The following is a 23,501-nucleotide window of genomic DNA, read 5'->3' as shown; positions in this document are numbered from 1 at the left end:
GCACCTCACCTGTGACTATTGATGATACAGATATCTCAGCAAGAGGCCCAGCAATCACTACTCAAACTTCCCACAGAGTTCTAGGGTACATCTGATCATGTCCAGGGGATTTATCCACCTTTACGTGTTTCAAGACATCCAGCACTTCCTCCTCTATAATATGGACATTTTGCAAGATGTCACCATCTATTTTGCTACTTTCTATATCTTCCATATCCTTTTCCACAGTAAATACTGATGAAAAAAACTTGTTTAGTATTTCTCCCGTTTTCTGTGGCTCCACACAAAGGCCGCCTTGCTGATCTTTGAGGGGCCCTATTCTCTCCCTAGTTATCCTTTTATCCTTAATGTATTTGTAAAAACCCTTTGGATTCTCCTTAATCCTATTTGCCAAAGCTATCTCATGCCCCCTTTTTTCCCTCCTGATTTCCCTTTTAAGTATGCTCCTACTTCCTTTATACTCTTCTAAGGATTCACACGATCTATCCTGTCTATACCTTACATATGCTTCCTTCTTTTTCTTAACCAAACCCTCAATTTCTTTAGTCATCCAGCATTCCCTATACCTACCAGCCTTTTCTTTCAGCCTAACAGCAATATACTTTCTCTGGATTCTCATTATCTCATTTCTGCAGGCTTTCCATTTTCTAGCTGTCCCTTTACCTGCAAATATCTGCACCCAATCAGCTTTCGAAAGTTCTTGCCTAATATCATCAAAATTGGCTTTTCACCAATTTAGAACTTCCACTTTTAGATCTGGTCTATCCTTTTCAATCATTATTATAAATCTAATAGAATTATGCTCGCTGGCCCCAAAGTGCTCTCCCACTGACACCTCACTCACCTGCCCTGCCTTATTTCCCATGAGTAGGTCACGTTTTGCACCTTCTCTAGTGGGTACATCCACATACTGAATCAGAAAATTTTCTTGTACACACTTAACAAATTCCTCTCCATCTAAACCCTTAACATTATGGCAGTCCCAGCCTTTGTTCGGAAAATTAAAATCCCCTACCATGACCACCCTATTATTCTTACAGATAGCTGAGATATCCTTACAAGTTTCTTTCTCAATTTCCCTCTGACTCCTCGGGGATCTATGATACAATCCCAATAAGGTTATCATCTCTTTCTTATTTCTCCGTTCCACCCAAATAACTTCCCTGAATGTATTTCCAGGAATATCCTCCCTCAGCACAGCTGTAATGCTATCCCTTATCAAAAACGCCACTCTCCCTCCCCTCTTGCCTCCCTTTCTGTCCTTCCTGCAGCATTTGCATCCTGGAACATTCAGCTGCCAGTCCTGCCCATCCCTGAGCCATGTTTCTGTAATTGCTATGGTATCCCAGTCCCATGTTCCTAACCATGCCCTGAGTTCATCTGCCTTCCCTGTTAGGCCCCTTGCATTGAAATAAATGCAGTTTAATTTATTAGTCCTACCTTGTCCCTGCCTGCCCTGACTGTTTGACTCGCTTCTGTTCTCAACTGTACCAGTCTCAGATTGATCTCTTTCCTCACTATTTCCCTGGGTCTCACTCCCCACCTTACTAGTTTAAACCCTCCCGAACAGCCCTAGCAAATCTCCCTGCCAGTATATTAGTCCTCTTCCAATTTAGGTGCAATCCATCCTGCTTGTACAGGTCACTTCTACCCCAAAAGAGATTCCAATGATCCAAAGATGTGAATCCTTCTCCCATAAACCAGCTCCTCAGCCATGCATTCATCTGCTTTATCCTCCTATTCCTGCCCTTACTAGCTCGTAGCACCGGGAGTAATCTAGATATTACTACTCTTGAGGACCTCCTTTTTAAATTTCTGCCTAACTCTCTGTAATCTCCCTTCAGAATCTGAACCTCTTCCCTTCCTATGTCGTTGGTTTCAATGTGGACAATGACCTCTTGTTGACCCCTCTCCCCCGTGAGAACATTCTGCACCCTCTCTGAGATATCCTTGATCCTGGCACCAGGGAAGCAACATACCATTCTGCTTTTTCGCTGCTGGCCACAGAAACGTCTATCTGTACCTCGGACTAGTGAATCGTCAAACACAATTGATCTCTTGGAACCCGATGTACGCCTCGTTGCATTCGAGCCAGTCTCAATACCAGAAACTTGGCTTTTCATGCTACGTTCCCCTGAGAATCCATCACCCCCTATATTTTCCAAAACAGCATACCTGTTTGAAATGGGTATATCCACAAAAGACTCCTGCACCAGCTGCCTACCTCTCTTACCTTTCCTGGAGTTAACCCATCTATGTGACTGTATCTGAGACTTTCCCCCGTTTCTATAACTGCCATCCATCACATACTGTCGCTGTTGCAAATTCCTCATTGCTTCTAACTGTCTCTCCAACCGATCCATTTGATCTGATAAGATTTGCAGCCTAACTCATTTATGAGATATAATCTACAGTAACCCTTCAACTCTCTTTAAACTCCCACATCTGACTAGAAGTACATATCACTCTATCAAAAGGTCATTTTTGCTCCTTCACAATCTACAGACCCAGAAAATAACACTGTCTTATTCCTCTACAAACACTGCCCCAGGTTAAATTAATAGTTATGGCTTATATTTTAAGTTTAATCAAGAGACATATCTCCAAAAAACATATAATCAAGAAAGAACCCACTCTACTTCCCACTGCAGATTCTCTGTGGGCCACACTTAAAACAACGATTAACTTATCTGATTCTGTGCTGTGAACTTTGCCCAACAGTTCCTCCAAGATCAGTTATCAGACCAATGTCAGAGATGTCTACAGCATAAAACCAGTTCCTTCAGCCCAAATTGTCCATGCCACCTAGTTTTCAGAATTAAACTAGTCCCATTTGCCTGCATTTGGTCCATTTCCCTCCAAAACGATCTCAACCATGTTCATGTCTAAATGTTTCTTAAATGACAAAATTGTACTCGCTTCCACCACTACCTCTGACAGCCCGTTTCAGACACTCACCATTCTCTGTGTGAAAAAATTGCCCCACTGGATCTTTTTGAATCTTTCCCCTCTCACCTTAAACCTATGCCCTTTAGCTTTACACTCTGCTCCCAGTGAAAATAGTTGTTGGCTATGTACCTTACTGACTCCTCTCATGATTTTATAGACCTCTGTGAGGTCACCCCTCATGTCTCCCATACTCCAGGAAAACATGTCCCAGCCTATCCAGAGTCTCCTTATAACTCGCACCTTCCAGTCCAGAAAGCATCCTACTAAATCTTTTCTGTACTCTTTCTAGTTTAATAATATCCTTTCTATAGTAGGCAACCAGAAGTGCATGCAGTTTTCCAAATGTGGTCTCACCAACGTCTTGTACAGCTGCAATAAGATCTCCCAACTCCTATTTTCAATCCTGTGATCGATAAAAGCAAGTAATGCCAAAAGCCTTCTTCACAACCCTGTCTTACTGTGACTCCACTTTCAAGGAGCTATGAACTTATACCCCTCAATCTCTAACACTCTTCAGGGCCCTACCATTGACTGTGTAAGTCCTGCCCTGGTTTGACCCACCAAAATGCCACACCTTGCATTTATCTAAATGAATTTCCATCCGCCATTCCTCAGCCCACTGGCCCAGTTGATCAAGATCTCACTACATACCCAGATAACCTTCTCCGCTGTACATTATATCACCAATCTTGGTGCCATCTGCTGAAATAACTGCACAGAGGCCGGTATCTTGTCACAAAGTCATCCTCTATTTGCATGTGTACTGTACATGAGTTGTGAGCGTAGTCCCTAGACAAGGGGGACTTTCTGACATTCTAATTTATATTTTTAGTCAGTCCTTAACTGAGGAGATTCCCATCTCCTGGTCATATCTTTTTTTCTTCTTTACTTTGTTTTTTCTTCTCCTACAATACTTCCTTACAGCAGTAGTGCTTATTTTACCCCACTGCAGCTGTTTTTTGTGTGTGTAAATGCAGGAATCAATTTTTAAAAAGTACAAATTAATTTTATTCAATTCTTTCCACCACCTGGAGAAATACCCATGTGGCCAGTGAACCAATACCAGGCAGACCCTAGTTGAGGCAATGCCTATGTAAAAGAAAAAGGGAAGGGGAGGGTAAGGATCAAATCAAAATGGAGTTGGATGGGGAAATAAAGCACTCCACCCCATTTGCCCACGTCTCCCTAAAGGCATCAAGAGTGTTGGTGGATACCGTGTGTAAGGACATCTGGACACAAACATAAATGTGGAAGAGAGACAGGCAATTGGTCAAAATGACCCTCTCCACAACCCACTGCCTGGACCTTTGGTAGCCAGCTTGGCCAGGTCCAGGAGCAGAGCCATGAGGAGATCACTCCTTTTTTTTTTAAACCCACCAGACACTACTGCCATACAGTAGCAGTGTTTATTTTCCCCCTCAACACACATGTCACATGTGTATGTAGGTGCAGGACACAATGAGAAATGCCAGTTGTGTAAATAACTTTACTAATATTCCACCACCAGGGAAAACACCCATGTGACCAGAGAACCGGTGATGAGCAGAGCCCCGATAAGGGCAATATGTGATAGAAGAACTGAAGGAGAGGGTTCTGATCAAATCAAAATAAAATTGGAAGGGGAAATAAAGCACTGCACCCTCCACAGTTCCCACTTGCGCCTAAAGGCATCAAGAATGTTGGTGGACACCTAGTGTCTAACATAGCCACAGAAGAAGGGTAGGCAGTCAGTAGAAATGACCCCCTCTGCAGTCTGCTGCCTGGACCTGTGAATGGCCAGTTTGGCCAGGCCAAGGAGTAGACCCACAAGGAGATCACTTCTGTTTATATCTGGGGTTACTCTTGTAAAATGTTCTCCATCATACTGGAAAAAGGAGCAGGCTGATGATACCCCAAGTGACAGTGACAGTCTCGTTCATAAGTACAAACCCTTATGAGTATTAATTGTGGCATACTGCTGGGACTCCTCATCTAGTGGCAGTTGCAAGTAGGTGTGGCTCATGTCCAACTTTGTGAAGGACAGCTCTCCTGCCATTTTTGCATACAGGTTCCCTATGCAAGGGATTTGATATTTATTCAGCTGCGAGAAGTGGTTTACTATTTGCTTAAAATCCCTACAAAGGTGAACTGAGCAGTCAGGCTTCACAGTCAGTACAACTGCTACTGCTCATTTCACAAACTGCACAGGTCTAATGGTTCCTTTGTTTTCCAGCCTTCTGATTTCTGCCTGTACTTATTCCCACAAGGCAAATGGCATTGGGCAGGGATTGCAAAAATGGCGGAATTGCTTTCTGGTCAACATGTAAAGTGGCCTTAGCCCCTTTGATATTCCCTAGCCTTTCCTGAAAAAAACTACGAAGTATTTAATTCGGACTTTACTCAGGCAGTCATTTTCTAATAAAAAAAATGTTGAGCCAATGAAGGTGAATCTTTTTCAATCAATTCCACCCAATGTAGGCTTCGGCCCAAGCCTCTTACTACCATTAGTGGTAACTGCACCAACTGCTTCTCATAGGAGACCGGAACTGAAGTTGTATCCTTAAACTATAACTGTTCCCCTGTGTATGATCTCACTCTGGTTGAAGCCCAGAGCAAATTTTATTAAAGATTGGATCTGCAACCACTGATAACAGCTGCGCCAGTATCAACCTCCATGAGAACCAGGCGACCATTTAAGTAGACATATATTTTAATGGTTTTTAATTTGGATTAAAATTGCTAAGCAATTTAACCACTTCAACCTATATGTTGTGGACTTTACAAAGTGTGCATTCTCTTGGATATTGGCCCATGAGTTCCCTTACTCAGGTGAGGCCTTGCAGGACCCTCTTGCTCTTCGAGCCTGCACACCAGCAACAACTACAATGGCTCGCTGGACCGGTTCCTGAAAAATGTTATAGTCATTTGGCTGAGGCTTGGCTTTGTTGTGGGTTTTTGCCCTGCATGAGACTCTGTAATTGCCAACACTGAAGTGATGTTCCCCAAACTCAGTTGGACAGTTGAGGTTGTCCACTTCCATTTGGATGTTCTGTAGCTCCCATGATCCACTTGCCACATTTTCTCATGACAAAGCCAGTTGTAGTGCCTGTTTGAAATCCTATTGGGCTTCAGTGTTATGCAGTTGAAGGCATGTACTGTACCTTTAAGAAAGAGAGAGTGCTGTTCTGAACAGAGAGCTTACAAGCACCTCTAGATAGCAGGCACAGAGTGGACTGGAAAATTGAAAATTGTAGCATTTGGCTGTGAAATGGATACCTGAGTTGTGGTTGCTGTTTTGACAACAATTTGAATTTAACCAAGCGGTATAAATTATGCCACAGGATACTAAAACTCAATCTGGTTTGAATTTAATGTTTTGCCAAAATTGAACCAATGAGACGATCTGATTTTTGGGGGTATAAAAATGCAAATATTTTGAAAATTGATCAGAGAGTAACTGCCAAAGAGGGAGAAACTGCTGGAGAGCTAATTGCCCATCTAAGGTCTTGCTTTCAACGAAATTAAAGAACACTCTGTATCAAAGATAGCTTTCCACATGAAACGTATTCCCAGTTAAAAAAAAAATGACCCAGGGAGATCAGGAGCAGGAAACTTGAAGACAGTGGAGAAGGCAAAGTCTGCGTGATTTTCAGATTATACTAATGTAATTTTAATATTGGAACAGCATATTGCTGTAGAGTTGGAGTCAGAGAGTAAGCAGTTAAGAGAAAGTGAGCAGTTTTGTTTTATTTAATGCTCACTCTTAGAGTAGAAGATAAATTGATGTTTTTCCTTTAAATAGTGGAATTTAGGAGTTCTTGGTCACTCACATTGTAACAGATGATGAGGCAAGGAGAGTTTTTCTGGGTGTTTGGTTTAATTAACAGAGCTGATGTTACCTTTCGTATCCTAACATCAGCTAATAGGCATTTTTGCACAGCTACACCATTAATCCCACATACTAAATGGTCTCTCAGTATCTCATTCAAGGTCAGCCCAAGTCACATGGCCTTTGCTCGTCATCTTAACCTTGTCAAAAATCCTTACCCATCGCAGATGTTAGTCTCATCAGCCTGTAGATCCCAGGCATTTCCCTGCAGCCTTTCTTAACTAATGGCACTACACTAATAGGCTCCGATTTTTGCGCACTTCACCTGTGGCTGTCGATGATACAAGTGTCAAGATGTAGTCTCTTTGTCCAGTTTGCAGTCCTATCACCTTAACAGAAAAAGTTGGCTCCTCCCTCAATGCTACAATTTGAGACAATGACAACTGACAAAGAACAGATTATGATGGAAGTTTAATGACATGCTGAAGCATGATAAAGTCATATGCCTCATGGAATTGTCTGGGATTTTGCACAAAATGTATGATCACAATTTGTCCATTCTTGAATGCAAAATCTGTTGAGTTTAAGAAGGCTGCCAACTCAGCCAAATTGTTACCTCTTCTAAACAGGTACCTGCCTTTCAGTGAGGCAATATTTTCTGGAAGTTGAAAGTCATTGTTAAATTATTGGAGTAATTTGTCAAAAAGGATTTTCTTCATGTGGGTTCAGCAGAGTTCCTGGTTGTATCTATTAGGTAAAATTTAATTATCACTTAAAAGTATTGATGCAAAATAATAAAACATCTATATCTTATAGTTTCATTACACTTTTATCAATGTTTTATTGTACAAAATTTTCTTTAGGCTCACTAACAAGTCTTGAAAAAGCTGTAGTCCTAAAAAGTGAAACTGTTGATCTTTCCCAACTGCGCTCATTTGAACAAGTGACAGCTGCAGCATCCAATCCGGAAATGATTCTACAGCTTGAAAATCTACTTTTGTTGTGGCACAATCAACTAGAACAGGTTTGTATATTTAAAATGTTTAATGCTTGATTATTCAATTAACAACTTGGATGAAATAACAGTCTGGATTTTCTGCTGGCCAGACAGTTGTCATTTTAATATAGATATGAGTGAAACAGAGAAGTCATATTGTCAGAGGGTCTGAAGGAATTGTCTGGGAAATTGAAATTAAAATTAAATTTAATAAATTGCATTATTCAGGAAAAGTTAGACTTTGACATACATAGTCGAACGCCTGGGTAACTAATAAAATAAACCGATACTTACTTCGTAGACGTACAATGACAGAACAATTGTAGACTCCAGACTGTGACCTGATAAACCCCCTGGACCCAAACCAATCCCCTACACTGTGGATCTTAACTCCCCAGATCCAATGCACTTTACCTGCCCTGCCAGACCTGATGTCTCTCACTTGGCTGATCTACCCTAAGCATTGCATTACTTACCTTGCCACTTTGCACCCTAACCTCCTACCCTTCCGACTTGGCATCCTACCCATCTGTCACCATAGTTACCTGCAGTTGGCAGCCTACGTATCTGGCACTCTAGCCACATGAAATCCTACTTAGCTGGCCCTCTCCTCCCTTCCCATCTGCTATCCTACCTCAGCATGTAAATCTCTCCAGCTGGAACCCGATGCAGCTGGCACACTACCTGGTGCCCTACTACCTACTCATCCAGCATCCTACTCCATACTCAACTAACGCCCTTCCCAGCTGACACCCTAATTATCTTGCAAACATCCCCTTAACCATCCCCTTAACCAACACTTAAGTACATACTTACTGTTTGACAGCAGCTGTCCAAGTGGCTGTTGGAAACTTTAAAAGGCAACCTGGTTTTTCTGTCTTGGATGATTCTGTACTACAAAGGAACTGTCAGAATGGAAGAATGGCACTGCAATTCTGAGGGAACTCTGATTTGAATCTCCTCTTAAAAAAGTGGAGATCCTTTCTTTCATTAAAAATATTGACAAGGTAACTCATAGTCGGTTGGACCAGAACATTAAGTCACATGGGATCTATGCTGAATTAGTAACTTGGATACAAAATTGATTTGGTCATAGAAGGCAGAGGGGAGTTGTGGAGGGGTGATTTGCTGACTGGCAGTCTATTACCAGTGGTTTTCCACAAGGATCAGTGCAGGGAGCTCTGATTGTAAGATAAAAAATGCTTTGGATGAAAATATAAAGTTTGCAGATTTCATGAAAATTGGGGAAGTTGTGGATAAGAAGGAGGTTGTCAATAGAAAAATTAGCAAGATATAGATCAATTGAAAAGTGGGGCGTAAAAATGACAGATGGAGTTTAGTCTGGACAAGTGTGAGGCAATGCATTTTGAGAGGTCAAATAGTCATCGAGTCATAGAGTTGTACAGCGTGGAAACACAAGCTTCAATCCAGCTCGTCCATGCCAACCAGATATCGTAAATTAATCTGATCGCATTGACCAGAATTTGGCCCATATTCCTCTGACCCTTTTCTATTCATGTACTCATCCTGATGTCTTTTAAATGTCATAATTGCACATGTCTTTACCACTTCCTCTGGCAGTTCATTCCATACATGCACCACCCTCTGTATTAAAAAAGTTGCCCCTTAGGTCCTTTTAAATGCTTTTCTACTCACCATAAACGTATGCCATCTAGTTTTGGACTCCCCTACCCTTGGCTATTCACTCTCATGATTTTATCAACTTTTGTAAAGTTACCCCTCAGCCTCCGGTGCTCCAGGGAAAATAACCTCAGCTTTTTCAGCCTTACACTCCAGCTCAAATCCTCCAACCCAGCAACATCCTTGTAAATCTTCTTTGAACTCTTTCCTATAGCAGGGAGACCCAGAATTGAATGCAGTATTCCTAAAGCAGTCTAACCAATGTCCTGTACAGCCACAAGATGACCTCCCAACTCTTATACTTAATGCACTGACCAATTAAGACAAGCCTAACAAATGCCCTCTTCACTATCCTGCCTATCTGCGACTCCACTTTCAAGGAACTTTGAATCTGTCTCCAAGGTCTCTTTGTTCGACAGCACTCCCCAGGATCTTACCATGAAGTGTATAAGACCTGCCCTTATTTGCCTTAGCAAAATGCAACACCTCACATTTATCTAAATTAAACTCCATGTGCCACTCCTCAGACCATTGGCCCATCTGATTAAGTACAGTTGTACTCTGAGAGAGCCTGCTTTACTGTCCATTACTCCACCAATTTTGGTGTAATTTACAAACTTACGAATATACCTTGTATTCACATCCAAGTCATTTATATAAATGAAAAAAGCAGTGGACCTAGCACCGATCCTTGTGACACACCACTGGGCACAGACCCTCTAGTCTGAAAAACACCCTTGCACCACTGCTCTGTCTCCTACCTTCATGCCTGTTTTGTATCCAAATGGCTAGCTCTCCCTGGATTCCATGTGATCTAACCTTGCTCACCAGTCTACCATGTGGAACCTTGTCGAATGCGTTGCTGATGTCCATATAGACAACGTCCAAACTCTGCCTTCATCAGTTTTCTTCATCATTATTTCAAAAAATTCAGGTTAGTCAGACAGGATGTGCCATGCACAAAGACCCAATCACTCCTTGCCTTTCCAAATACATGTAAATCCTGTCCCTCAGATATACATAAATGATCTGGAAGAGGACACTGTTGGTATGATCAGCAAGTTTTCAGATGACACGAAGATCGGTGAAGTAGCAGAAAGTATAAAAGGACTGTCAAAGAATACAGGAGAATATCGATAGACTGAGAGTTGGGCGGAAAAGTGGCAGATGGAATTCAGCCCAGACAAATGTGAGGTGATGCATTTAGGCAAAACTAATTCTAGAGCGAATTATGCAATGAACAGAAGAGCCTTGGGATAAGTTGATGAGCAGAGAGAGCTGGGAGTGCAGGTCCATTGTACCCTGAAGGTTGCTGCACAAGTGGATAGAATAGTCAAGGAGGCATATGGTATGCTTGCCTTCATTGGACTGGGTATGAGTATAAGAGCTGGCAGGTCATGTTAAAATTGTACAAGACCGCATTTAGAATACGGTGTACAGTTCTGGTCGCCACATTACCAAAAGGATGTGGACGCTTTGGAGAGGGTGCAGAGAAGGTTTATGAGAATGTTGCCTGGTATGGAAGGTGCTAGCTATGAAGTGAGGTTGAGTAGGTTAGGTTTGTTTTCATTAGACAAAAGAAGATTGAGGGGGGGACTTGATTGAGGTTTACAAAATCATGAAGGGTATAGACAGGGTAGATAGAGAGAACCTTTTTCCCAGGGCGAGGGATTCAATAAAAGAGGTCGCGTTCAAGATGAAAGTTTCAGGGGGCTACACGCGGCAAGTACTTTACATAGACGGTGGTGGGTATCCAGAACATTTTGCCAGCAGAGGTAGTAGAGGCAGGCACGGTAGATTAATTTAAAATGCATCTGGACAGATGCATGAGTAGGTGGGGAGCAGAGGGATATAAATGCTGAGGAATTGGGTGATAGGTTTAGACAGTAGATTTGGATCGGCTCAGGCTTGGAGGACCGAAAGGCCTGTTGCTGGGCTGTAAATTTTCTTTGTTCTTTAATCCCCTCCAACAACCTAACCACCCCGACATCAGGCTCACTCGTCTATAGTTCCCTGGCTTTTCCTTAACGCTTTTCTTAAATAGTGGCACTTTACATGTGGTTAATGATGATGTACATATCTCAGCAAGGGGCCCAGAAATCACTTGCCCCCTTCTCACAAAGGTTTAGGATACACCTGATCAGGTCAAGAGGAATGCAAGAGGAAAATATGTAGTAAGTAGCAGGACCCTTAGCAGCATTGATATACATAGGGATCTTGGGGTACAACTCAACTCAATAGCTCTTTCAAAGTCGCAACACAAATGGATTTGATAGTAAAGAAGGAGTAAGGCATGCTTGTCTTCATCAGTTGGGGCATTGAGTATGAATTTAGATTAGAGTGGTGCTGGAAAAGCACAGCAGGTCAGGGAGCATCTGAAGAGCAGGAAAATCGATGTTTCGGGCAAAAGTCCTTCATCAGGAATGGAGGCAGGGAACCTCCAGGGTGGAGAGATAAGTGAGGGGTGGGGGCTGGGGAGAAGGTAGCAAAGAGTACAATAGGTGAATGAGGGTGGGGATGGAAGTGAGAGGTCAGAGGGGAGGGTGGAGCAGATAGATGGGAAGGGAGATTGTCCCCCCCAACACCAAACCATCATCTCCCAGACCATACAGAACCTCATCACCTCAGGAGATCTCCCACCCACAGCTTCCAACCTGGTAGTCCGGGAACCCCGCACTGCCCGATTCTACCTCCTTCCCTAGATCCACAAGCCTGACCACCCCGGCTGACCCATTGTCTCAGCATGCACCTGCCCCACCGAACTCATCTCCACTTACCTAGATACTGTCCTATCCCCCCTAGTCCAGGAACTCCCCACATACATTCGAGACACCACCCACACCCTCCACCTTCCGTTTCCCTGGCCCCCAATGCCTCATCGTTATCATGGACATCCAATCCCTCTACACCTCCATCTGCCATGACCAGGGCCTCCAAGCCCTCCGTTTCTTCCTCTCCCGACATCCCCAACAGTACCCTTCCACCAACACTCATTCATTTGGCTGAACTGGTCCTCACCCTTACCAATTTCTCTTTTGAATCCTCCCACTTCCGCCAGACCCAAGGAGTAGCTACGGGCATCCGTATGGGCCCCAGCTATGCCTGTCTCTTTGGCTACGTAGAACAGTCCATCTTCCGTAGTTACACCAGCACCACTCCCCATCTCTTCCTCCGCTACATTGATGACTGCATTGGCGCCACCTCGTGCTCCTGCGCGGAGGTTGAGCAATTCATCAACTTCACCAACACATTCCACCTAGACCTTAAATTCACCTGGACCATCTCTGACACCTCCCTCCCCTTTCTGGACCTCCCCATCTCCATTAATGATGACCGACTTGACACTGACATTTTTTACAAACCCACTGACTCCCACAGCTACCTGGATTACACCTCTTCCCACCCTACCTCCTGCAAAAATGCCATCCCGCATTCCCAATTCCTCCGCCTCTGCCATATCTGCTCCCAGGAGGACCAGTTCCACCACAGAACACACCAGATGGCCTCCTTCTTTAGAGACTGCAATTTCCCTTCTCACATGGTTAAAGATGCCCTGCAATGCATCTCATCCACCTCCTGCACCTCCGTCCTCAAACCCCACCCCTCCAACCGTAACAAGGACAGAACCCCCCCGGTCCTCACTTTCCACCCTACCAAACTTTGCATAAATTGCATCATCCGCTAAAATTTCCGCCACGCCCAAATGGACCCCACCACCAGAGATATATTTTCCTCCCCACCCCATTTCGTTTTCCACAAAGAATGTTCCCTCCGTGACTACCTGGTAAGGTCCACAGCCCCCAACAACCCACCCTCCCGGCCTGGCACCTTTCCCTGCCACCGCAGGAATTGCAAAACCTGTGACCACACCTCCTCCCTCACCTCCATCCAAGGCCCCAAAGGAGCCTTCTACATACATCAAAGCTTCACCTGCACATCCACCAATGTCATTTATTGTATCCATTGCTCCCGATGCGGTCTCCTCTACATTGGGGAGATTGGACGCCTCCTAGCAGAGCGCTTCAGGGAACATCTTCGGGACACCCTCACCAATCAACCCCACTGCCCTGTGGCCCAACATTTCAACTCCCCCTCCCATTCTGCCGAGGACATGCAGGTCCTGGGCCTCCTCCACCGCCGCTCCCTCACCACCCGACGCCTGGAGGAAGAATACCTCATCCTCCACCTCGGCACACTTCAACCTGAGGGCCTCAATATAGACTTCATCAGTTTCCTCATTTTCCCTCCCCCCACCTTACCCCAGTTCCTAACTTCCAGCTCAGCACCGCCCTCATGATCTGTCCTACCTGCCAATCTCCCTTCCCTCCTCTGCGCTCCACCCTCCCCTCTGACCTATCACCTCCAATCCCTCCCCCACCCCCATTCATCTATTTTACTCTTTGCTACGATCTCCCCAGCCTCCCCCCCTCTCCCCCACACACATGTATCTCTCCACCCTGGAGGGTCCCTGCCTTCAGTCCTGATGAAGGGCTTTTGCCCTAAATGTTGATTTTCCTGCTCCTCGGATGCTGCCTGAACTGCTGTGCTTTTCCAGCACCACTCTAATCTAAACTCTGGTTTCCAGCATCTGCAGTCCTCACTTCTTCATCGAGTATAAAACTTGAGTCGTCATATCGCAACTGTATAAAACCTTGGGTCACATTTTGGAGTATTGTGTTCAGTTCTGGTCACCACACCATAGGAAGGATGTGGAGGCTTTAGAGAGGGTGCAAAAGAGGTTTACCAAACTGTTACCTTGATTGGAGTTTATTTGCCACAAGGAGAGGTTGGACAAACTTGGATTATTTTCCTTGAGCATTGGAGACTAGCTTTATTTTTCATCTTGTTGTAATTCACCAAACCTTTGAACAAAATATATCCACTTTCTTCTCCACCTGTTCTTGCTTTTTCGCAATCATTGTCTTGTGATAATTGAACTTCAACACCCTTACTTTTATTCTTTGATTTCTCTTTCTGTTTCAACCTGAGGCTTTAGTCCTTGTTATCACACAGTCAGGGAAATCCCAGTATACACTTCCTGTAACATCTCAGATTCCTGATTTTCCACAGGCTTTTAAACCACTGTGGGCATCATTGCCACCTAAAATCCAGCCATATCATTCCTGAGGACTTTTAAACCTCATCTTACGCAATGGAATGATCCGCAAGCCTCATTCCATGTGAAGGGCTTATGCCCGAAACATCGATTCTGCTGCTCCTTGGATGCTGCCTGACCTGCTGTGCTTTTCCAGCACCACATTCTCAACTCTGATCTCCAGCGTCTGCAGTCCTCACTTTCTCCTAGTTGATTACAACCTTACTGCAAAGCCTCTTCCAAGAATGACTGACTACCTTGAAGAAGTTGTCCTCCTCTCTCTACAAGGATCTCAGTGAGTCTTTCTCTCACCGCACCCTCCCCCCCAGGTCATTTCCTCTGCTCTGAAGCTCTTCAGCCACGTCCTGAAGCAGACTCACTACCACAGACATGTCTCCTTCTTTGAGCCTACCTATGGAATCGACTGATCCCACATGGACTCCAGACTACATTCATTCTGTCACAATTTGGACCCGAATAGGATAACCAGTACCTACTATAAGTCTAAAACCTCCAGAAACAGTTCTCCTTCTGGATCCTCTGCTCCACATTCGCAGCCATGTGCCAACACCTACTCTCCCTGCAGTCAGCCTTGCCACAGCTCAGGGCCACACTCTCCCAGACCTGCAAAGGACCTCTACTGTTTTATATCGTCAGAAGAATTCATACACTCAACAAATGTTTTTTCTCCACCACATTGGACATAAAAGAACATACGTTAAACAAACCTTGATGTAACAACCTCAATACTTGGGTTTCCGTGACCATTCCAGAACCTTCTTCTGGCCTCTGGAACTGCTCAGATTCCATTAGCCATGTGGCTGCTCCAGCCACCACTGCCGTGGTGAATGATGATGTCATGTCCGCCTCCGCAACACAGACCACAGCACTGCCTACCATGCCGCCTCCGCGATTGCTGTCCAGAAAATAACCACAGCGATCGCCGGGAAGATGACCGCTTCAGCGACTACAATAAAATCCACCACCACTGTGACTGCTGCAAGACCCACTGCCACTGGAACCGATGCAGTATCTACCTTGCACGTCACTTCCATCCCTGCAATTGCCGATGCTGCAGCCACTTCTGCCCCCAGTGACGCCAATCATTGGAGCATCGATCACTTTCACACCCAGTGATGTCCCTCACTGGAATTCAGCTGATGGCACTGCCGACGTCACGCATTACGTCACTTCTGCTCCCACGCGTACCACCATAGGCCCCACTTCTGGCCCATGGTGGCGTCACTCCCGACCCCATAACCACACCCACTCCATTGGCATTCTCCACCCCCATTCCCAGCTCCAGCCCCACACCAGGTCCTAGCTCCTAGCCCTGTCATGTTTTTACCCTGCTCCGAGACCCTCCCCTTACTGAGGATGAATGATCAGTCCTCAGCAAAGCCCTCACCTTTGTCCAACTATGCTCTCGAATTAGAGTTTGACATTGAACATTTCTTCTGCCGCGTCCGCCTCTGCCTTCTGGCCCACTTTATCCATCAAGACTCATGGCCTCCGAGGAGCCTTTCCCCCGCCTCCAATATACCCCATCCACCAGGACACCCCGTGCTGGTCTGTTACCCGCCCTTGACCTCTACATTTCCAATTGCTGCTGTGACATAGACTGCCTCAACCTGTCCACCCACCACACCCACTCCAACCTCTCACCCTCACAACGCACAGCCCTCCATTCTGTCTGCTCCAACCCCCATATCACCATCAAATCTGCAGATAAAAGGTTTTGCTGTAGTAGTTTTGCGCACTGACCTCTCCACCGCTGAAGCCAGGCACTAATTCACAGACACCGCCTCCTACTGCCCCCTCGACCATGACTTCACCTTCCATCACTAAACCATCATCTCCTAGACTATCCACAATCTCATCACATATTGCAGAGGTTGTTATCTGGACAGCAACCACAGAGGTGGCATGGTCGGCAGTGGCTGCGGTCTGTGGGGTGTGGTGGACGTGACGTCTTCATCCATGGGGATCTCCCATCCACAGCCTCCAACCTCATTGTCCGTGAACCCCGCACCCCTCAATTCTACCTCCTACTGAAGATTCACAAACCTAAATTCCCTGGTCGACCCATTGTCTCAGCCTGCTCCTACCCACCAAACTCATCTCTGCATACCTTGACACTGTCCTGTCCCCATTAGTTCTGCAACTCCCCACCTATGTTTGGGATACCACGCATACTCTTCACCTCCTCCACGACTTTTGTTTCCCCGGTCCCCAATGCCTTATCTTCACCACGACAACCAGTCCCTGTACACATCTATCCACCATGACGAATGCCTCCAAGCCTTCCGTTTTTTTTCCCTTTCGCGCTGACCTAACCAGTACCCTTCCACTGACACTCTCATTCGCCTGGCTGAACTGGTCCTCACCCTCAACAATGTCTCCTTCCAATCCTCCCACTTCCTTCAATCCAAAGGGGTAGCCATGGGCACCCGAAGACGCCCCAGCTATGCCTGCTTCTTCATCATGTATGTGGAACAGTCCATCTTCCGCAGCTACAATGGCACCATTCCCTACCTTTTCCTCTACTACATTGTTGACTGTATTGGCACTAACTTGTGCTCCCACGAGGAGGTCGAACAGTTCATTAACTTCACAAACACCTGCCACCCTGACCTCAAGTTCACCTGGACCATCTCGGACACCTCCCTCTCCTTCCTGGACCTCTCCATCTCCATCTCCATCTCCAGCGACCAGCTAAACATGGACATTTATTACAAACTCACCGACTCCCACGGCTACCTGGACTACACCTCCTCCCACCCTGCCTCCTATAAAAACACCATCCCTTATTCCCAATTCTTCTGCCTCTGCCCCATCTGCTCCCAGGAAGACCAATTCCACCATAGAACATCCCAGATGGCCTCCTTCTTCAAAGGCCACAATTTCCCCTCCTATGTGGTTGATTATGCCCTCCAATGTATCTCCTCCACTTCCCGCACCTCTGCCCTTGAACCTCATCCCTCCAATCACAACAAGGACAGAACCCCACCTAGTCCTCACCTTCCACCCCAACAACCTCTAGATATGTTGCATCATCCTCTGCCATTTATGCAACATGCAAACAGACCCAACCACTAGGGATATATTTCCCTCCCACCCCTATCTGTGTTTCGGAGAGATCATTCCCTCCATGACTCCCTTGTCAGGTTCATGCACCCAACCCCCCCAGCCAAACAGCCAACCCTCTTCACTCCTGGCACCTTCCCCTGCCATTGCAAAAAGTGTAAAACCTGCATCCACATGTTCCCCCTCACCTCTTTCCAAGGATCTTTCCACATCCGTCAGATATTTACCTGTACTTCGACACACATCATCTACCGTCTCTGTTGCACCTGATGTGGTTTCCTCAACATCGGGGAAACAGGACGCCACCTTGTGGATCATTTTAGAAAACATCTGAGACAGCTGCACCAATCAACCCCACCTCCCCGTGGCTGAACACTTCAACCTCCATGCAGGTCCTGGGCCTCTTCCGTCACCAAACCCTAACCACCCAATGCCTGGAGGAAGAATACCTCATATTCTGCCTTGGCACCCTGCAACCACACGGGATCAATGTGGATTTCACCAGTTTCCTCATTTCCCCTCCCCCCACCCTATCCTAGTCCCAAGCTTCCAACTCGGCACTGCCCTTTTGACCTGTCCATCTTCCTTCCCTCCTATCCGACCCAGCACTTTCACCCCCACCTTCACCTATCTATCACATCCCAACTAACGTCTCCCCAGCCCCTCCCCCCCTCCCATTTATCTCTGAGCATCCCCGGCTCATAAGCCTCATTCCTGATGAAGGGCTTATGCCCAAAACTTTGATTCTGCTGCTCCTTGGATGCTGCCTGAACTGGTGTGCTTTTCCAGCCCCACACTCTCGACTCTGATTTCCAGCATCTGTAGTCCTCGATTTCTCCTACATAACTCCCCATTTCTCACCAAAGATCGACTTGCTCCTGTATCTCTAAAATTTTAATTTCTTATCTACTCCTACTATGAGTAAACCTTACCCACACAGGTAAATTCTTTAAAGAGGTCATGTCGTTTTTTATTAACCAAACCCAGACTAGACTGCATTCTTTTACAGCTGTTTAGCTTCCACTGGGTTCTATTTTACCAGTTTAATAAACTCCACTGGCTTATCCTGTTTTACCACATCTGTCTTCCCAATGCTTTTCTTAAACCAAGACTGCGATTTCATGTGTCCTACTTTGCGACAGTTAAAACACCCGAGGCTGTTTATTTCTCTTCCTCCCTCATTTGTTTCTTTTTTAATCTGTGGTAAGCTATCTTTCCTATTTCCAATGAGATCTCCTTTTCCTTTACTCCCTGAGAATTTCTCTTTACCCCAGTTTCTATCGCTTACTGATTGAAATTGATGTCAAAAGCCAAACTTTAATTTATGAACTAACTTGTAATCATCTGCCATTTCAGCTGGTAAACTTCCAGTTTTAAGTCTCTTCTCTTCAGGAAGTGAAGTTTTGAACTCCTCCAAAATAACAGTCTCTTTAAGAGCATCATATGTCTGATCTGTTTTCAATGCTGTGTCCACATATCAAAGTTTGTTTGATCCTTTCAATCTGTACGTACGTTTGACCAGATTCACTGTCCATAGATTTCAAAAACATGTCTGTGGGCTTCTGGCACTTGTTCATATGCACTTAAGATAGCTTTTTTCACCTCATTATGCTTCCAAGATACTTCCTTCCTGATGCAAATAGGTCACTAGTTCTACCTACCAACTTTGTTTAGATCAGCAAAACCCACATTGTCACCTGCCATTTCATTTGTTTAGTTATTTTCTCAAATGAAATGAAAAAAAAGACTTCCACGTCCTCCTCATCAAACACTTGGTAATGTTTTGACATATTTAAACAAATCCCCACCAGGCGTTTGGGTACAATGGGTTTTGTCTTCATCACTGTCCTCATCACAACTCCTACCTTCACAGTTTTAAGTTGACTTTCTCTTTTGTTGCCAGCCTCTGAAGGTCAATAACTCTCAGCTTCCTCCTTTCTATTTTGTTTCTCCCTTTCTTCTGCTGGAGCCATCCTTTTCCTTTTTCCTCTGCTGGTAATCATAATTCAAACTGTTTCAATTTATAACTGTTTCTTCTGCCATGGCTATTCTTTCCTTTTCATTTTGTTCTGCTGTTCTTTCTTTTTCTTTTTCCCCTTGTCATTGCTTCTAATTCAAGCTGCTTCATTTTTGATTGAATTTATGTATTTTCCAATGATTCGGATTGCGTTTCTGGCAATCATAAATGTAGTTATTGCTGCAATTATCTCCCCTTTCCTCACAGATACAGGCAACTCCAACTTCAGCTTTCTTGCCAATTCCAAAAGCCTTGCCTTGCTCACTTTCTGAAAAACACTGATTGACTTCTTCCATCTCCGGGAAACTCATAGCTGCTGAAAGAGTCATTCTTACATACCTTATTTGGAAAACCCAAGAATGAAAACACCAACACTTACCATTCACTGCCCTTAAATCCAATAATCCTAAACCCAAGATGGAGTTAGAGATTTTGATCCTCTATGAACCCCCAATTTGTTATGGACTAGATCAAACTCCACTCAGATATATCAAGGAGATAGCCCCGACCCTAGATTTCATCTTATTTAAGGTGTATCCCAGATGTCATTTGATTAGTCACACTATTCCATTCTATGTAATACACACTTTTATCTTATACCCAGTTAATGTACAAAGAAAAGAAAGAAGAATTGGTATAACTTTATAGAAAACTTAATAGAATAATAGTTATTTAACTACTAAACAGAAACTGTCCCAATATCATAACATCCATAAACACACCGTTGGCAAATTCAGTAAAATAGGTGTCACATGTAATGTTTCTCAGCAGAAGAGAACACCAGTACTAAATTCTGGCAGGGAGAAAGAACTCCAGCTTTTGCTGTGACTGAGAGAGATGTATAACAGCGAACTTCAAAATCCCAGCAACTGAAAGCTAAATGAAAACTCATTTAGTGGAAGTGCTGCTTCTATTGTTCTAAGTTTAAACAAAAACCCAGGGCCTCATAAATTGCTAACTTTATTGGCTTGAAAGAGACAACTCTGCCTCTCTGGGTCAAAACAAAATCACAGGACAAAATGCACCCCTCAAAGCTGTAGCATCGTTACACTATCTGCCCAATTCACTTTAACTGACGCTATTCTCTTTTCATTGTAATTCTCTTTAAGTTTTTTTCGACCCAGGTTTCTCACTGTCAAACTGAATATGAAGTTCTATCATGTTATGATCATTATAGAGTCATAGAGATGTACAGCATGGAAGTAGACCCTTCGGTCCAATCCATCCATGCCGACCAGATATCCCAACCCAATCTAGTCCCACCTGTCAGCACCTGGCCCACATCCCTCCAAATTCTTCCTATTCATATATCCATCCAAATGTATTTTAGATGTTGCAATTGTACCAGCCTCCACCACATCCTCTGACAGCTCATTCCATACACGTACCACTCTGTGTGAAAAAGTTGCCCCTTAGGTCTCTTTTTTATTTTTCCCCTCTCACCCTAAACCTATGCCTTCTCGTTCTGGACTCCCCGGCCCCAGGGAAAAGACTTTGTCTATTTATCCTAACCATGCCTCTCACAATTTTGTAAACCTCTATAAGATCACCCCTCAACGCTTCAGGGAAAACAGCCTAGTTTATTCAACCTCTCCCTATAGCTCAGATCCTCCAAACCTGGCAACATCCCTATAAATCTTTTCTGAACCCTTTCAAGTTTCACAACATCTTTCCGATAGGAAGGAGACCAGAATTGCATGCAAAATATATTCTGATCGCTAAAGGAAAGCATACCAAACGCCTTCTTCACTATCCTATCTACCTGCGACTCTACTTTCAAGGATGCATGAACCTGCACTCCAAGGTCTCTTTGTTCAGCAACACTCCTGAGGACCTTACCATTAAGTGTGTAAGTCCTGCTAAGATTTGCTTTCCCAAAATGCAGCACCTCGCATTTATCTGAATTAAATTACCACCAAGGGGATCTTTTAATCTGAAGTAATTTATTAAACCTGCCTTATTGCACGTTACCAGATCAAGATAATCTGTTCCATGGTTGGCTTCATGATATATTGCTCCAGGAAACTGTTCCAAACACAGTCAATGAATTTGTTGTTATAGCTACCCTTTCCAATTTTATTAACCTAACCAACATGAAGATTAAAGTCACCCATAAGATTTGCTCTATTCTTTATATATGCTTCTAAGATTTGTTGACTTATAGCCTTTCCAACAGAGTGACTACTGTTTGGAGGGTGTACATTACTCCTCCCAATATGTTCTTTCCCTTGCTGTTTTTTTACCTCTGCCCAAATACATCATCCAAATCTAGATCATCTCTCACAACTATCCTCATTTCATCTCTGATTAACAATGCTTCCCACTGCTTTTCCCATCTTCCTGTAAGATCAAATATTACTGAATGTTATGTTCCCAGTTTTGATCTCCTTGTAACCGTGTTTCTGTAATGGCTATGAGATCTATTTATTAACTTCAGTTTGCACTGTCAGTTTATCTACATTTATTCCAAATGCTTTGTGTATTAAGCTGCAAAGCCTTTAGGTTTGTACTATTATCAAATTTCCTTGCTCTTTGAGACAGTACTGTGCCTTTAAGAGAATTTTTTTCTGTGCTATTGGTGAGAGCTGTTCCATAGTGGCGCCAGAAAGTCTGCTTCAGAAGCAATGGCAAAACAGCTTTGAGTTCTCGGAGTGTTTTTTTTTAAAAATTAGATAAAAGAAGCATGAGTGAGTGGGAATCAAACTCATATAGACTCGGGGATTTAGTTTTGCTTTCAGTTGGAGTCCGTTCCATAACAGATTTTATGTTTACTTGGTGCAATATGACTTTAGATTTAGATTACTTACAGTGTGGAAACAGGCCCTTCGGCCCAACAAGTCCACACTGACCCGCCGAAGCACAACCCACCCAGACCCATTCTCTTACATTTACCCCTTCACCTAACACTATGGGCAATTTAGCATGGCCAATTCACCTAACCTGCACATTTTTGGACTGTGGGAGGAAACTGAAGCACCTGGAGGAAACCCACGCAGACACGGGGAGAATGTGCAAACTCCACACAGAGAGTCACCTGAGGCGGGAATTGAACCCGGGTCTCTCGCGCCGTGAGGCAGCAGTGCTAACCACTGTCCCTTCCTTTTATTTTCTGGTAACCATCACCCCTATCGCTAACTTTTAATTCCTTTGATTTTCTAATTTTCCATGCAACTGAACCCATCCTCTACTATTTAGTTTAAAGGCTGATCTACAGCTCTAGTTATGCAATTCAACAGGACTCTGGTCCCAGCATGATTCAGGTAGAGCCAGTCCCACCAGAACAGCTCCCTCCTTCCCCTGTACTGGTGCCAGTGTCCCATCAATTCATTTCTCCCACACCAATCTTTGAGCCAATTGTTTAGTTCTTTAATTTTGCTCACTCTGTGCTGATTGGCTCATGGATTAGCTAGTAATCTACAAGATTATTATCTTTTTGATTCTGCTTTTTAATTTAGCCTCTAGCTGCTCATATTCCCTCAGCAGAACCCCAATAATGTTGGTTGCTATGTGGACCACAACAATCCACAAATCTTTCCTCTCACACCTGGATTCAAGTCCCACCTGCTGTAGAGTTGTGTCATAACATCTCTGAACAGGTTGATGTTAAAAAAAAAAGCAGGATGTTTGGTCACTAATAAGTTCAGTACTTGGGAATTGGTGCCAGCACATCTGAGAGAAAACACGATGGTCATATAGGGGGAGGGACGAGAGAATGTGAACAGGGATTTTGGAATGTGTTTCTGGCAGAAGCAGTTGATACTACACCATGAAGGTTGAAAGCTCCCTGCCTAACTTTCCATTATCAACCATTGAAAGTTTAGTGAACAGAAGCTAAGTCATAAGTATTTCTGTTACTGGTTCAACAGCCACATGGGTATTTTCCTGATGGTGGAAAGTACGGAATAAA

General features: G+C 44.3%; 1 protein-coding gene across 1 annotated transcript in view; it reads left to right on the top strand.

The window, feature by feature from the left end:
• The window catches only part of LOC122540182 (dynein axonemal heavy chain 8-like), a 1,370,012-nt gene that overhangs the window by 102,190 nt on the left and 1,244,321 nt on the right, over positions 1-23,501 (top strand). Inside the window, exon 6 of the mRNA XM_087976825.1 lies at positions 7,621-7,781. Coding sequence (XP_087832951.1) covers positions 7,621-7,781 — 161 coding nt within the window. The remainder of the gene's footprint in view (positions 1-7,620; positions 7,782-23,501) is intronic.

The sequence above is a fragment of the Chiloscyllium plagiosum genome, unplaced genomic scaffold, assembly GCF_037043375.1.
Source record: "Chiloscyllium plagiosum isolate Xiang-an unplaced genomic scaffold, Cpla_swu_hap1 HiC_scaffold_3, whole genome shotgun sequence".
NCBI classification, from domain to species: Eukaryota; Metazoa; Chordata; class Chondrichthyes; order Orectolobiformes; family Hemiscylliidae; genus Chiloscyllium; species Chiloscyllium plagiosum.
The sequence above is the reverse complement of the archived record's forward strand: the minus strand, read 5'-3'. Positions and strand labels throughout refer to the sequence as shown.